At 38.1% G+C, this 16,753-nt stretch overlaps 1 protein-coding gene across 1 annotated transcript; it reads left to right on the forward strand.

The window, feature by feature from the left end:
• The first annotated feature begins 865 nt into the window (after nt 1–865).
• Nucleotides 866–4,792, forward strand: LOC148204149 (uncharacterized). The gene is made up of 4 exons (XM_088107855.1): nt 866–2,079; nt 2,296–2,686; nt 3,263–3,464; nt 4,590–4,792. The coding sequence occupies exons 1-4, from the start codon at nt 866–868 to the stop codon at nt 4,790–4,792; spliced, it is 2,010 nt and encodes a 669-aa protein (XP_087963981.1).
• The last annotated feature ends 11,961 nt before the right edge of the window (nt 4,793–16,753 follow it).

Below are 16,753 nucleotides of genomic sequence, written 5' to 3' on the forward strand. Positions count from 1 at the left end.
GTTACTGTTAATTGTAATTAATTCTCAATTATGGTAATTACTGTATTTTGGGATGTTACATTAGTGGTATCAGAGCAGTTTTGTTCTTTTAAGGAACACTGTAGGCTATGAGTGCACTACGTTTTTGCTGTGTGCTTATTATGTGTTAATGAGTTATTGTTTTAACTCTCGAACTTTACTAACGCTCGTTTTTCTCTGATCCAGAGAACTAATGGCGCCTAGACTTCCTCCTCCTCCCCAACCGAATGAGTCCGATACGTCCAGCAACACTAGGTTGTTGGAAACCGTAGTTGAACGACTGCATCAACAGAACACCACGTTGCTGGAGCAAAACGCCACCCTGATGCAGCAAAACCAAGCTGCTATGCAAGGTTTGGAGGCCTCGCGTGTCAATTCTGAAAACACGCAAAGGCAGTTGATGGAAATCTTGGCTGCAACTAGAGGTGCGCCTGGAGCATCTTCTTCAAACGCTGCTCAACCTGCTGCCGAGTGGAGTTTGGAGAGCTTCCTGCAGCATCACCCAGCTAAGTTCAGTGGGAAGTGCCTCCCTGATGAGGCTGATCAGTGGCTGGGAGATATTGAGAGAATTTTCAACGCCAAACGCTGCCCAGATGTGAACAGGTTGGCGTACGCTGAGTATTTGTTGACTGGTGAGGCGAACCACTGGTGGACGAGCGTGAAAGCTCTCTTGACAGACGCTCAAACTCCTATTACTTGGGAAGTGTTTAGGAGTAAATTCTATGAAGAATATTTTCCTGATAGCGTCCGGTTTGCAAAAGAGGTGGAGTTTCTTCAACTGGTCCAAGGCGGGATGTCTATTTCTGAATATACGAACAAGTTCAAACACTTGGTTCGTTTCAACACGATGGCCACAAACGAAGAATGGCAGTGCCGTAAGTTTGAAAACGGACTGCGGAGTGACTTGAAGGTTTTGATCTCCAGTTTGTGTATACGGACGTTTCCGGCCATGGTGGAAAGGGCCAAGGTTTTAGAGAAGAACATGGCAGAAGCGGAAAGGCACAAGAAGCAACAGCAAGTGAGTAGAGGGACTATAGTTTCCAGGGGCAATGTTACTCCAAGAAGAGCCCCGTACGCTCGTCCAAACCAGCCATCTAATGCGAGCGGTTCTCAAGCTTTAGTTCCTGCTGGACGAGCTGGTCAGTATGGAAATGTTACGTGTTTCCAGTGTGGAGGACCACACTACCGTTCGTCCTGTCCTCAATTGGTGGGAGTGAAGCACTGTAATCGTTGTGGGCGAAACGGACACTTGGAAAATGACTGTAACATGGGTGGACGGGCAGTGATGAGGCCACCAAATGCTGGCAGAAATCAGCCTAGAGGAGGACGAGCTCAAGCAGCTGGACGTGTGTACGCTATTACTGGTGCAGAGGCAGCCAACTCAGGTACACTGATCATTAGCACATGCCTTGTGTTTGGTACATCTTGCTGCGTGTTATTTGATTCGGGAGCAACGCATTCCTTCATCTCGAAGGCGTGCGTTTGCAAGCTGGGATTAGAAGTGAGTGAGATGCCGTTCGATCTGGTGGTGTCAACACCAGCGGCTGGAGAGGTTAGGACGTCCACTATGTGCGTCCGGTGTCCTATAGAATTGGAAGGGCGTAAGTACAAAGTTAATCTCATCTGCCTACCTCTTCAAGGGTTGGAGGTGATTCTAGGAATGGATTGGTTGTCTACCAATCACATCCTCATAGATTGTGGGAAAAAAGAGTTGGTGTTTCCGGATGAAGAAGAAGAAGAATTTTCAGTAACGCTCGGTCAATTAAAGGAGGATATAATGGAAGGAGCAAGCTGTTTCCTGATCATGACACAGGAATATCAGGAGTTCGGAGAATTAGGAAAAGAACGAACGTCCAGGGAGGGCGGTATTGAACGAACGGTCGTGGACGAGTTTCCAGACGTCTTTCCGGAAGAGATCCCTGGACTGCCTCCTGTTCGGGAAGTTGAATTCACCATAGATTTGGTGACGACAGCAGCACCTATCTCGGTTCAACCGTACCGAATGGCGCCTGCAGAGTTGGCCGAATTGAAGAAACAAATTGAAGAACTCTTGGACAAGCAGTTTATTAGACCGAGCGTGTCACCATGGGGAGCGCCTGTACTATTAGTGAAGAAGAAGGATGGCAGCTCTCGGTTGTGCATAGATTACAGGCAGTTAAATAAGCTGACCATCAAGAACAAATACCCATTGCCGAGGATAGATGACTTGCTAGATCAACTGCATGGGGCTGTAGTATTTTCAAAGATTGATTTGAGATCCGGATATCATCAAATCAGAGTTAAGGAGGATGATATTCATAAGACAGCGTTCAGGTCGCGGTATGGGCATTATGAATACGTGGTGATGCCATTTGGAGTGACGAACGCTCCAGCCGTGTTCATGGAGTATATGAATCGCATCTTCAGGCCTTATTTGGATAAGTTTGTAGTCGTCTTCATAGATGATATTCTCGTCTATTCCAAGACAGAAGACGAGCATGAGGAACATCTTAGATTTGTACTTGGAGTATTACGTGAGAAGGAATTATATGCAAAGCTGTCCAAGTGCGAATTCTGGATGAAGGAGGTGCAGTTTTTGGGACATGTGGTGTCGGCTGGAGGTATCTCAGTAGATCCAGCTAAAGTGCGAGCGGTGTTGGATTGGAAGAGTTCGAGTACGGTCACTGAGGTTCGTAGCTTTGTGGGACTCGCGGGCTACTATAGGCGTTTTATTGAAGGATTTGCTAAGATAGTAGCCCCGCTAACTCAGTTGACTAGGAAGGATCAACCGTTCGCCTGGACTGATCTGTGTGAGGAGCGTTTTCAGGAGCTGAAAGTGAAATTAACGAGCGCTCCGGTATTAATCATTCCAGACACGTCCAAGCCCTTTGAAGTATACTGTGACGCATCTCATCAAGGGCTTGGCTGTGTGCTTATGCAAGAGAGACGAGCGGTAGCGTACGCGTCTCGCCAACTGAAGGTTCACGAGAGAAATTATCCAACGCACGACCTGGAATTGGCAGCGGTCGTTTTCGCACTGAAGATTTGGAGGCACTACTTGTACGGGTCTACATTCCAAGTCTTCAGTGATCACAAGAGCCTCAAGTATCTATTTGATCAAAAGGAGCTGAACATGAGGCAGAGGCGTTGGTTAGAATTTTTGAAGGATTACGAATTTGAGTTGCTCTATCATCCCGGGAAGGCCAATGTAGTGGCGGACGCCCTAAGCAGGAAGGCAGTGCATGTCTCATTAATGATGGTGAAGGAGCTGCACTTAGTGGAAAGTTTCAGAGATCTAAGGTTGCAGTTTGAGTTGGAACCGAATAGCATCAAGTGCTGCAACCTTAGGATATCAAGCAACGTATTTGACCGTATCTGGATGAAGCAACGTGAGGATGAAGAGTTGGTGAAGATCTTTAGCGCGCTCGGTTCAGATAAAGCTAAGGAATTCAATGCTGGGACGGACGGTATGCTACGTTACCTTGGTAGAACGTGCATTCCTAATGATGGAGAACTGAAGCGGATTATTTTAGAAGAGGCACATCATAGTCGTCTTAGCATACATCCCGGTATGACTAAGATGTACCAAGATCTTAGGCGTTCGTTCTGGTGGCCTGGAATGAAGAGTGATGTCGCTCGTTTTGTGGCATCCTGTTTAACTTGTCAACGCGCTAAGGCCGAACACCAACGACCAGGAGGGTTGCTTCAACAATTGGAGATTCCTGAATGGAAGTGGGACAGCATCTCCATGGACTTTGTGACTCATCTACCACGCACGGTCAGGAATCATGATTCAATCTGGGTGATCGTGGATAGATTAACTAAGAGCGCCCACTTCTTAGCCGTGAACTTGAAGATGTCAATGACAAATTTGGCTAAGTTGTACATCAAGGAGATCGTTCGTCTTCATGGAGTGCCTTCAAGCATAATTTCTGACCGAGACACGAGATTCACATCTCGGTTTTGGCAATCGTTACAAGGTGAGTTGGGAAGCAAACTGCAGATGAGTTCAGCATATCATCCGCAAACTGACGGACAATCCGAACGTACCATTCAGACGCTAGAAGATTTACTGAGGACGTGCGTCCTAGACCACTTAGGCGCGTGGGATGAGGTTTTGCCACTGGTGGAGTTCGCGTACAACAATAGTTTCCAGTCTAGCATTGGGATGGCGCCGTTTGAAGCTCTCTATGGGAGGAAATGCCGAACGCCACTTTGCTGGTTCCAAGAGGGAGAGAACGTGCTGACTGGACCTGAACTCATCCAGCAAACGACCGAGAAAGTTAAATTGATCCAGGAAAGGTTGAAGACGTCCCTGAGCAGGCAGAAGTCCTATGCAGATAGAAGAAGAAGACCATTGGAGTTCGCTGCAGGAGACCACGTGTTTTTGAGACTAAATCCTATCACTGGAGTAGGGAGAGTCGTTCGCCCAAAGAAGCTGTCTCCCAAGTTCATAGGGCCGTACCAGATTTTGAAGAAGATTGGACCAGTAGCTTATGAACTCGCGTTGCCCCCTCAACTAGCAAATCTTCATCCTGTTTTCCACGTATCCCAACTCAGAAAGTACATAGCTAATCCCTCTCATGTCTTAGAACTGGAAGACATTCAACTACAATCGAACCGAACGCTGGAGTTGCAACCAGTCCGCATTGAAGACGTTCGCACCAAGCTACACAAGAGAAAAGACGTTCGTTTAGTGAAGGTAGTGTGGGATGCCAAGACTGGTGATTCAACGTGGGAAGTGGAGAGCGCCATGAAGGACTTGTATCCACACTTATTCACGGGTAAGTTCTAAATTTTTGAGGACGAAAATTTTTGTAGTTAGGGAGAATGTGAGACCCTTAATAATTAGCATGAATTAATTCTGACACCCCCACACTTAGCACGCACCACAACCAATAATCATTACCTCTAAACTCACTCCCAATTCTGATTTCATCTCTGCTGTACACTGACAAACGCACCATGTCACACACTCAGTGCATTAAAAACGCACCAAGCGCTGCATGCAGGAGCACCACGTGTCACGTTGGAAGTTTCCAATTCAGAGGTTGGTGTGCAGGTGTCAGCTTGGGAAACGTTCGTTCAAACGAACATTATTTTATCAAACAAAACTGGATTTTCAGAAAACCCTCTCACCTGCACCACGCACTCTTCGTCTTCCTCTGAACCCAAACCTCCATTTTCTCCATCTTCTCTCTAAAGCTTCCAACTTCTCTCTACTGTTAATCTTACGTTACTTCTCCAAACCCGTTTTCAGCACCGTAGGAACATTCATCCAACTGTGGTCTTCCTTTTGGACCGAACAGAACTGGAATCCAACTGGTAAGTTCCTCTCTTTAGTAGCTGTCCATTAGGGTTTCATGCGAAACCATGCTCTCGGTTTATGCATGGACTGTATCTGAATAAATTCTGGTTGTGGGTGTTTAGATCAAGTGGTTAGATTGAGTGGAAGGAACTTAAGGGGCTGTTGCGTATAGAAGAACTGTAGTTGAACGTGTGGAAATCATATTTTAGAGCGTACACTGCTATCCAGGTAAGGGAAGCTTATAAATTTAATTTATACTTGTATGAATCATGAACGTATGATATGAACTGTATGTATGATAAATATGTTAATTTTAGCATGTATGAATGAACGTTGATTGAACTGGATGCATGGAATATGTGTTGGCTGTGATGTATGAGTATATTTGATATGTATGAATGTGAATGATTAATGAGAATTGTATAAAGTCTGGAAATTGTGTTGATTTAAAATTACAAAGTATGAATTATATGAGAAATATTGAGTTAAGATAAGTTGGAAAAATCTGGAATCCTGTTAAGGTTGAAAAATCTGTATCTGAGAAAGTCCCTATGATAATTAACGCTCGTCACCGTACGGTCTTATACCGTTCGGTTTTCCTGCAAAGGCTTAGAATTGAATTCTTTCATTTGGGAAGAATTCGGTGTGAGAACGAGCGTCCTTATTGAGTTACTATGTTTGAGTGTTCGGCTCAACGTAGAGTTGTCGTACGCCTTAAATTAAACAATGCTGAAATGAGAACGTTCGGCCTTATGTCGAACGTTCGTTCATAATAACGTTCGGCCTTATGTTGAACGTTCGTCGTTGATAGCGTTCGTCTTTATGTCGAGCGTTCGTCATTTATAGCGTTCGGCCTTATGTCGAACGATTCGCCATTCATAGCGTTCGGCCTTATGTCGAGCGTCCGTTCTTAATAATGCGCTCGGTCTTATCACGAGCGTCCATTCTAAAATCTCGCTTGGTCTCATACCTCGCGTTCGTACTAATTGAATAATTATTTGATAAAATAGCGTTCGTTCTAAAGTATTAGATATTCATTCTCCGTACGTCCGTTAAATCTCTGGCCTTAGTTTTCATTATGCAACCATCTTCAAATATGATTCTAAGTATTCTTGACAATCCATTGTGTATTAAATCTGGTTCATATTTTTATCACCAATATTTTCTAAGTACCAGTACACTTCAAGTCGAGTCAGTTCATCTAACTGGCCAAATAGAAAATTATGTTTGTTGTATATTTCCCTGAGTATCCAGTAATTTTATTTGGACGTTCGTCCTACTTCTTCAATGGATTGAGCGTTCGTTATTTTTGACTCCTGAACCTAATGATGTAAAAGATGATAGAATATGATAAGTTAAAGTGTGAACACTATGAGAACTGAATTTATGATGTTGGATTTTGGACGAGCGTTCCAGGGAGGAACGTCTCATATATATGTATATTGAAAGATTGAATTGGTAAAGTATGACTATGGATAGCTAATGCTGGCTTGGTCCATCCTGATATTCCGTGATGCTCATCTTCACGTAGAAGGGAGTAGTCATGTGTGGGAATGGCAGGAGGTCTTTCGTATCCCTCACTTAGCAGGGGCGAAGGATTAACCTCGAGTGGCAGCTGTTGAGGGTATCCCAGTTACTACATCACTCGGGTGCAAGGACGCCTGTAGCTACACGGTTCATACAGTCCGGACGGTCGTATATTATACTTATAAATTACTATAATGAATTGTGTTAAATCGTATGTTGTGCGTGTGCATTGAAATGTTTAATGTGTATGTTGGATGTATGAATTAAATATTATAAGCTTACCCTTTTCGTTTTCCTTGTGTTGTCAATTGTCCATGTACGTTCGTCCTGTCTTGCAATGATCATCCGTTGTGGATGTGAGCAGATGGTGGTGCATCTCTTGAAGAGATACTAGAAGAAGAAAATTTGGATGACGCAAATCTGGTTGAGGTGGAAGTCAAGGCCGAGCCTTAGAGCGCTCATTAGATTTGTGCTGTAAATGGTAGAAATAGTTGTACGTACGGTTAAATGTTTTGTAAAACCGTTCGTCCTGTTTATCTCTGATTTCTATTTTGAACGTACGTTCTTTTGTACTGATGCCGTTAGGCTTTTAAACGCTGAGTTTAATGCAAAGACTATTTATGTTACTGTTAATTGTAATTAATTCTCAATTATGGTAATTACTGTATTTTGGGATGTTACAACGGACGAATAGAATAATAACACAATTTATTAAAAAATTATTAAAAAAATTGTTAACTTGGTGGATTTAAGTCAAAGTACTTTTTAAAATATTATTACTTAAAATAGCACTAGTGATTAGTCTTTTTGCAATTTCTGTGAATGTGTTCCAGATGCTAGCATGTTCTGGTAGCGTTAACCATAATTGTTTATACTAAATTAAAATAATTTTAAAAGGTTAAGGCAGAAGATAAGTAGCGTTTGAAATGACAGAAGGAAGATTATTTACCTCCGCAATATTTCTACATGTTTGACTGTAAACTATAAAATCACATTGCATATATAAGAAATTATTATGAAAAGTGTTTCTAACATTAGTTTAAGGTTGTGATATGAGTTCGAGGTAATATCCACGACGCTTCCTAGAAACAAGAGTGTTTCGTCCTATACCTCTCACGTTTCATTATGTATTTTCAAAAACTTCATTTTTAATTATATACACTTTCAACTTTTCTAAAAATTTTATGTTTTAATAAATATATTTTTATTTTTTTCTCTTTCTTATTAAAAGCACTTTAATAAATATTTTTTTTATTTTTTTCTTTCTTATTAAAATCACTCTATACCACCTTAATAATAATATAATTTAATTTAAAATTTAAAAATTATTTAATATAATTTTATATTTTAGGCTTAATTACCTACTTAGTCCCCATGTTCAGAGGTAATTTGCTGTTTAGTACCCGGTTTTAAAAATGTAGGCATTTGATACCTATGTTTTGAAATTTGTATCAATTGAATCCTACCCACTTAACGCCGTTATAAATCTAACGTTTTTTCTGACTGTGTATGTGATTTGTGGACGAGCGGTTATGGACGAGCGTTCGCTTCGTTGGACGAGCGTCCTCTTCTGCCTGATTGGGCGTTCGCTTCGCTGGACGAGCGTCCTCTTCTGCCTGACTGGGCGTTCGCTTCGCTGGACGAGCGTCCTCTTCTGCCTCGCTGGACGAGCGTCCTCTTCGCTGGACGAGCGTCCTCGTCGCTCGTCCACAAACGCTCGTCCACAAATCACATACACAGTCAGAAAAACGTTAGATTTATAACGGCGTTAAGTGGGTAGGATTCAATTGATACAAATTTCAAAACATAGGTATCAAATGCCTACATTTTTAAAACCGGGTACTAAACAGCAAATTACCTCCGAACATGGGGACTAAGTAGGTAATTAAGCCTATATTTTAATAATTATTAAAATATGATTTATATTATAATAATAGTTATATTAAAAAGAATAAAAATAAAATAATAAAAATAATAATAAAAATAAAAATAAAAAATAAAAAAATGAAATAATAATAATAATATAAAATTTGATTTCATGTATTAATATATATTAAAGTATATTAAAATATTAAAATAAATTAAACAATTATTAAATTTTAAATAGAAACAAAAAATTTAAATATGCTAACAGTTTTTTTATTTATAATTTAATAAATATTTCATTTAATTGAAAATTATAATATTATTTATTATATTTTTATATTTTAATAATTATTAAAATATAATATATATTTTTATAATAGTTTTATTAAAATTACTAAAAATAAAAATAATAAAAATAATAATAAAAGTAAAAGTAATATTTAAAATCACATTTAATATATTTAAATATGTTAAATCACTACAAAAATAATTAATTTTAGGAGGGATTATTTTCCAGCGGTTTTAGAAACCCAAAATAATTTCCGGCGGTTAATGTGTAATACCGCAGATATTTTTTTTTATTATTTTTTTAAACTTTTCGACGGTTCTGAATAAAAACCACTCCTAAAATATATATTTTTTTTTATTTTATAATAGTTACGACCCATATCCCCTACCCCGCGCCTTCGTTCATTCCATCTATTATAATTTCACATACTTTCAAATCCTAAAACCTTTTTCCCGTCTTCATCAAAATTTACCCCAACCCTACCCCGCACCACAATCTTCTCCTGCTTGGCTTTTTCTTTGGCTTGACATCGTGTTCGTCTTCTCCGGTATTTATTAAAGTGTCTTTAATAAGAGAGAAGAAAATAAAAATATATTTATTAAAAAATAAAATTTTTAGAAAAGTTAGAGGTGCAGATGTGAGAAGGTTAAAAATGAAATTTTTGAAAGTGCAGAATGATGTGTTGGAGGTGTAAGATGAAACACTCTAAAAACAAGGAAAATGACACTTGAACAACCATTTTTGACAACATTTAGACACGCGCACACGTGTCAAAATCTGAGTGGTCCATTTTCGTTTAATTTTTCCAACTGCACCACTCAGATTTTGACACGTGTGCGCGTGTCTAAATGTTGTCAAAAATGGTTGTTCAAGTATCATTTTCCTAAAAACAATAGTCCATGAGAGTGATGTACCAATAATAATGAGAGATTCTTCCTCCACCTCACATATGTCATTCTCCACCCCCAACTTTTATTTAATTTCCATACATATGTCATTCTCCACCTCCAACTTTTATTTAATTTCTATTTTTAATCTTGTGAGATGAATATTTGACCATTAGACACAAAAGTCCTACACTTCTACACCCCTACGCATCTCATTTTTGTCTCTAAGTGTTTTTTATATTCTTTTTCACTAGAATTGATTTTTATTTTACTCTACTATGTGCTTTAGATGTCGCCGCAATTTCAACACCGGTCTAGTGTTATCACATTTCGAATTGTGGTTTTTTTATACTTTTGAATTTATTTCTTAATATTTTATTAATTTGTAATTTTTTAATATATGATATTTTTTAATTTGAAATTTTATTTATTTGTTTCGTATTTTGTAACTTTTTTCAAATATTTTTTGTTTATTTCAAAATTTATATTTGTTTGTTTTTTAATCTCTATTTATTTATTGATATATTTTATTTATTTTAATATGAATTATTATTTAATTATTTGTTGTGTTTTTTTTATAATTTAAAATTCTTTAAATATTATTTATTATGTATTTATTTATGAATTTTATACTTTTTATTTTGTTTCTTAATTTTTTTAATTAGTAATTTTATTAATATTTGATATTTTTTAATTTGAATATTTTTAATTTGTTTCGTATTTTGAAATTTTTTAAATATTTTTTGTTTATTTCAAAATTTATATTTCTTTGTTAAATTTTCAAAAAAAAAAAATAAAAATAAAAACATATTGATTAACAAATAAATATTACAATTCAAATAAACAAATAAAAAATATAAAAGCATTAAACAAATAAAAAACATAAAAATATTAAACAAATAAAAAGAACAACATAATATATATCAAAAAACAAAATTAACTAAAACTAAATAAAACATTACAAAAATAACAGAAAAACATACCAGCGCAATTTGAAGTACGCTAAAAATAACAGCGTAATTTGAAGTGCGTCAAACATTAACCGAATTTCGAAATTCGGTTTAGGCTGGTCGAATTTTGAAGTACGGCAAAATCTAACCGGCGTTCGAACACCGATATTCCCTTAACCGCAGTTCCAACACCGGTTAAGGGTATTTACAATCTTTCACCATCTTTTCTTGTCTTTCTCCTTCACAAACCACACCACATGGCTATTACTAACATTTAGATCACAATAATGTATCACCATGGCATTTTAGAAGACAAACTTTTACAAAGAACAACTTAATAGTGAAGAAATGATCAGTCAAGGAGGTGTATACAATGTTTATATACACAGTTTAATAGATGAAGGACAAATAAGTCTAATGAGAGATGCAGGACGAAATGGGTGGTGCAGGACGAAATGAGTGAGGTGTAAAGAGAAGCACTCGTAAAAAGATGAGTGGCTCAAATAGATTCTTGTTTTGAAAATTGGTATTTTAAGCGTGAGCCAACTTTAACATAAACTTTTATTTAATTGCTAACCAAACACTTATATATAGTCTTCGAATTTGTTGATCTGTCCCGAAATGGAAGTCAGCGGAAGATACCTATGAACTTCCTCACCTTTTGCCAATTTTGGGGATTATGATGATGTCTTCAAAAATTATGAATCGTTTTCCTTCAATTATTTTGTTTCATATATTGCAATTATAGTTTTAATAATTCTAATACTTAGAATTTTGAATTTTGAGTTAGGTATTTTGTATCCAAGTTATTACATTAAATACAATGCTGGAGTCTAGACTATGAGTTTCTTGATTTGGCAAAAGAAATGATTAAAATAAAACGACGTTGAATTAAAACTTGAAGATATCATGACTTTTTTTTTTACAATGTTATTATTATATTATATTTTATTTTATTATAGAGAAATTCGGGTGAGGTCATTGCACAGTGTATATGAGGGACTTTAAAATTTTATAAAAAGACAATTTTCTATAAGCTTTTTATATATATTTTAGGGTGTCTTAATATTTTCTTAAAATAAGTATCTTCTTCATACATAGAGTAAATTTAAATTTCATGTTTTTTTTATTATAATAAAGTAATGTTAGGAGAATTATCATACACTCCATTTATAATATATAACTTTGTGATACTTACTACTCTAGAATTGGTTTATGACAAATTTCAAATTGTTTTAGTAAGAAAGAATATATAAAGTATGAAAGAATATATGTTATAAATTCACAAGTCAATAAGTATTGTTATAATTAATTAGTTATAATTAAAGAGGAATAATGGAATGCATCAAGGGTCTTTCTATTTTAGAAAACGAAAGAATTACCAACATTTTCAATACATCGAGGATTATAGTTAATAAAGTAATACTATACATGACAATCTACAAAATAGGAGTATTGAAGTGGATATGACATTTGTAACATGTGTCAATAAAGCAATGAAAGTAGCAATGGAAGACTTGAGTGTTTACGACCATTTATTTATTCTTTGTTTACAATAAAGATTGTATAGATATTTTAGATTATTTCAAAACCAACTTTCTATTACAATATAAGAGAGCAATCAAACATATCTATTAAGATAACAAAAAACTAGTGGTTCGAAGGAACCTCAAAGCACCATCACTTTTGACGTAGTTCTCACCTCTGTGAAGGGGTTGGTCTAACCACGACACTCAATAGCCAATTAAAACTTTAACAGGTTACAAACTAATTAAAACAAAAAAAAAACTTAACACTATTGGAAATAATTAAAATATATATTTTGTTAGCTCAAATTACTTTAAATTATCAGCTCTCCTTTTTTGTTTTTCCTATATAGCAAAGCAATTAACTGCATATTATTAAAATTGGTGGAAGTTGTATTCTGATTACTTATAATTGATGAGCTATATATCCTTTAAAAAGTCATTTTAATTTTATATGCGATCATTTTTTTATATTTTAGCAATTAAATTCATACTTTAAAAGTCTTACGAGGCATGCCCCACACTCAGTGTATGTTTTCTTACATTTTTAAATGACATTAATGGATACCTACTGTTTCGGTAGATATTTTTGGGACCGAGAGACTAACCTGCTGACGTGTCTGGGCCGCTCGCTCGCTTCCAAACTCCTACTGTTGGCCGATCGGTGTTGGTGCAAACCGATCGGTCTCCTTCTTGACGAGGGAGGATGTACCTGCAAAAGGTACTCCGACGCCCAAGTTAGGCGTGTGATTTGAAGAGCCTCGGCTCTTAGTTGAATATTTAGTGAATGATTATCACTATTGAGTATTTGAGAATAGCGTAAAGTGAATGATGCGTAAGTGGAACGTACCTGGCTTTTGGCCCTGGCTTTGTATTTATAATTTATCTCATGGATCTTGAGCTGATATAAGCCCAATAAAATATAAACAAAATAAGATATAAATAGATTACCTAATATCCGGTTGGTTGTTTGTAACCGCTCGGTTAATATTTCATACTATACATTATGCCCCCCAAGTCCGAGTTAAGCGTTCAGCTTTAGCCGTGGTTAACTATAGGACTGATGAGTTTGAGGGAGGCTGCGTTTGCGGAATTGAAAGCGTTTTACCGCTCGACCTTCAACATTAACCGAGCGGGATTTACTGCTCGTCCTTCAACAGGAACCAAGAGGAATTTACCTCTCGGTCTTGGACATTTGTCGAGAGGGTTTGACCTCTCGATTTTCGACATGAACCGAGCGGGATTGACTGCTCGGCCTTCTGGCGGAACCGAGAGGAATTTACCTCTCGGTCTTCGACATTTGTCGAGAGGGTTTTACCTCTCGACCTTCGACATGAACTGAGCGGGATTGACCGCTCGGCCTTCAATAGGAACCGAGAGGAATTTACTTCTCGGTCTTCGACATTTGTTGAGAGGGTTTTACCTCTCGACCTTCGACATGAACCGAGCGGGATGGACTGCTCGGCCTTCTACAGGAACCGAGAGGAATTTACTTCTCGGTCTTCGACATTTGTCGAGAGGGTTTTACCTCTCGACCTTCGACATGAACCGAGCGGGATGGACTGCTCGGCCTTCTACAGGAACCGAGAGGAATTTACCTCTCGGTCTTCGACATTTGTCGAGAGGGTTTTACCTCTCGACCTTCGACATGAACCGAGCGGGATGGACTGCTCGGCCTTCTACAGGAACCGAGAGGAATTTACTTCTCGGTCTTCGACATTTGTCGAGAGGGTTTTACCTCTCGATCTTCGACATAAACCGAGCGGGATTTACCGCTCGTCCTTCTGGCGGAACCGAGAGGAATTTACCTCTCGGTCTTCGACATTTGTCGAGAGGGTTTTACCTCTCGACCTTCGACATGAACCGAGCGGGATTGACTGCTCGGCCTTCTACAGGAACCGAGAGGAATTTACTTCTCGGTCTTCGACATTTGTCGAGAGGGTTTTACCTCTCGACCTTCGACATAAACCGAGCGGGATTTACCGCTCGTCCTTCTGGCGGAACCGAGAGGAATTTACCTCTCGGTCTTCGACATTTGTCGAGAGGGTTTTACCTCTGCTTTGAGCTAGGAGTGTTTCCTAGTGAACGGGATTTACCGTTCGTCGTCGAGAGGGCTTTACCTCTCTTCCGAGGTGGATTTACCGCTCGGTCTTCGACCTAGGAGTGCTTCCTAGGGAACGGGCTTTACCGTTCGACTTTGAGAGGGTTTTACCTCTGCTTTGAGCTAGGAGTGTTTCCTAGTGAACGGGATTTACCGTTCGTCGTCGAGAGGGCTTTACCTCTCTTCCGAGGTGGATTTACCGCTCGGTCTTCGACCTAGGAGTGGTTCCTAGGGAACGGGCTTTACCGTTCGACTTTGAGAGGGTTTTACCTCTGCTTTGAGCAGGAGTGTTTCCTAGTGAACGGGATTTACCGTTCGTCGTCGAGAGGGCTTTACCTCTCTCCCGAGGGGGATTTACCGCTCGGTCTTCGACCTAGGAGTGCTTCCTAGGGAACGGGCTTTACCGTTCGACTTTGAGAGGGTTTTACCTCTGCTTTGAGCTAGGAGTGTTTGCTAGTGAACGGGATTTACCGTTCGTCGTCGAGAGGGCTTTACCTCTCTCCCGAGGTGGATTTACCGCTCGGTCTTCGACCTAGGAGTGCTTCCTAGGGAACGGGCTTTACCGTTCGACTTTGAGAGGGTTTTACCTCTTTCTCGAGGGGGATTTACCGCTCGGTCTTGGACTTGATCGTTAATTATGAACTTTGCTGACAAAATTGGCAATCAGTGTTTGCAATAGGAGACTTCCCCTTCGTTAATTGAATTCCATGATACTTTAAGCATGAAGTTCGTTTATGACTAGATCTTAGTCCGCACTTGCATAGTTGATGGCGTGGATTTCGATATATATTTGTTCAAGATGTTCATTGTTGAAATTCTCATGATGATATATATTATGGTATATAACCGTATAATAAATGATTCGGTTACCAGATATTATGAATTGCACCGAATAAATAACATAGATAATAAACAAGGTATCAAAACCGTTTCGAGATTTTATAATATTGTTGTTGATAGTTATCTCTAACACAATAATTTATTTGACTATTTGAATCATGCCAGAAAATGTTTCGGTTATAATAATTAGATAACTATATTTATAGTTATGTACTATATTATATATCATATATCATATAATATATTATGGATTATACTATATATTTAACATAAAAATAGTTGTTATAATATCTATTATCAATTAGATATTTTATGAAATATTCATATTTCAAAAAATACTTATCTTGTTGACGACGTCTCACGTAGAGATGATGATTCATCTACTGTAGAGATGATGATTCACGCTCGTCTTGGTTTCTTGTGGTTTCTAATAATCTTTCTGGTGCTTTGTTGTTCCTCCATGCTCCTCGTGGTCATCATTGGGTTTGACGCTCGGCCCCATGGTGGGCGCCAAAATGTTTCGGTAGATATTTTTGGGACCGAGAGACTAACCTGCTGACGTGTCTGGGCCGCTCGCTCGCTTCCAAACTCCTACTGTTGGCCGATCGGTGTTGGTGCAAACCGATCGGTCTCCTTCTTGACGAGGGAGGATGTACCTGCAAAAGGTACTCCGACGCCCAAGTTAGGCGTGTGATTTGAAGAGCCTCGGCTCTTAGTTGAATATTTAGTGAATGATTATCACTATTGAGTATTTGAGAATAGCGTAAAGTGAATGATGCGTAAGTGGAACGTACCTGACTTTTGGCCCTGGCTTTGTATTTATAATTTATCTCATGGATCTTGAGCTGATATAAGCCCAATAAAATATAAACAGAATAAGATATAAACAGATTACCTAAATATCCGGTTGGTTGTTTGTAACCGCTCGGTTAATATTTCATACTATACACCTACCATTGTGTTTTTAGAGACACGTTGTTACTTTTCCATAAACTGGTTCTCATGATTATATTAAAGAGGAGTTATTTATGTGTCATTATATATATATATATATATATATATATATATATATATATATATATATATATATATATATATATATATATATATATATATATATATATAGCCGTAGAAGCTTCCTAATGTTTGGTTGTGTCATAATAGGAGAAGATGGTAATGAACATGAGAAGAAGGAAGTGAGAGATAGAGTTGCGTTCAAAACAAAGTCAGAGATAGAAATAATGGATGACGAAGATAGGCACCCATACTCATCCGAGTTACAATTAAGTCGAAGAAGTTGAAGTTTCTGGGGACATAGCTAGTCTGCATGTGCTCTTCCCAAGTGTTATGTGATAATTTTTCATGAACAATTGAACTTTAAGAGCTAATTAAGAAGATCACATACCACGACAACTAATATGGAACATATAGTGATTTGATGAAGATGAGGTTGACAACTATG

This window comes from Vigna umbellata, chromosome 2, assembly GCF_029865625.1.
Source record: "Vigna umbellata cultivar VRB3 chromosome 2, Vumbellata_1.0, whole genome shotgun sequence".
Classification (NCBI taxonomy): domain Eukaryota; kingdom Viridiplantae; phylum Streptophyta; class Magnoliopsida; order Fabales; family Fabaceae; genus Vigna; species Vigna umbellata.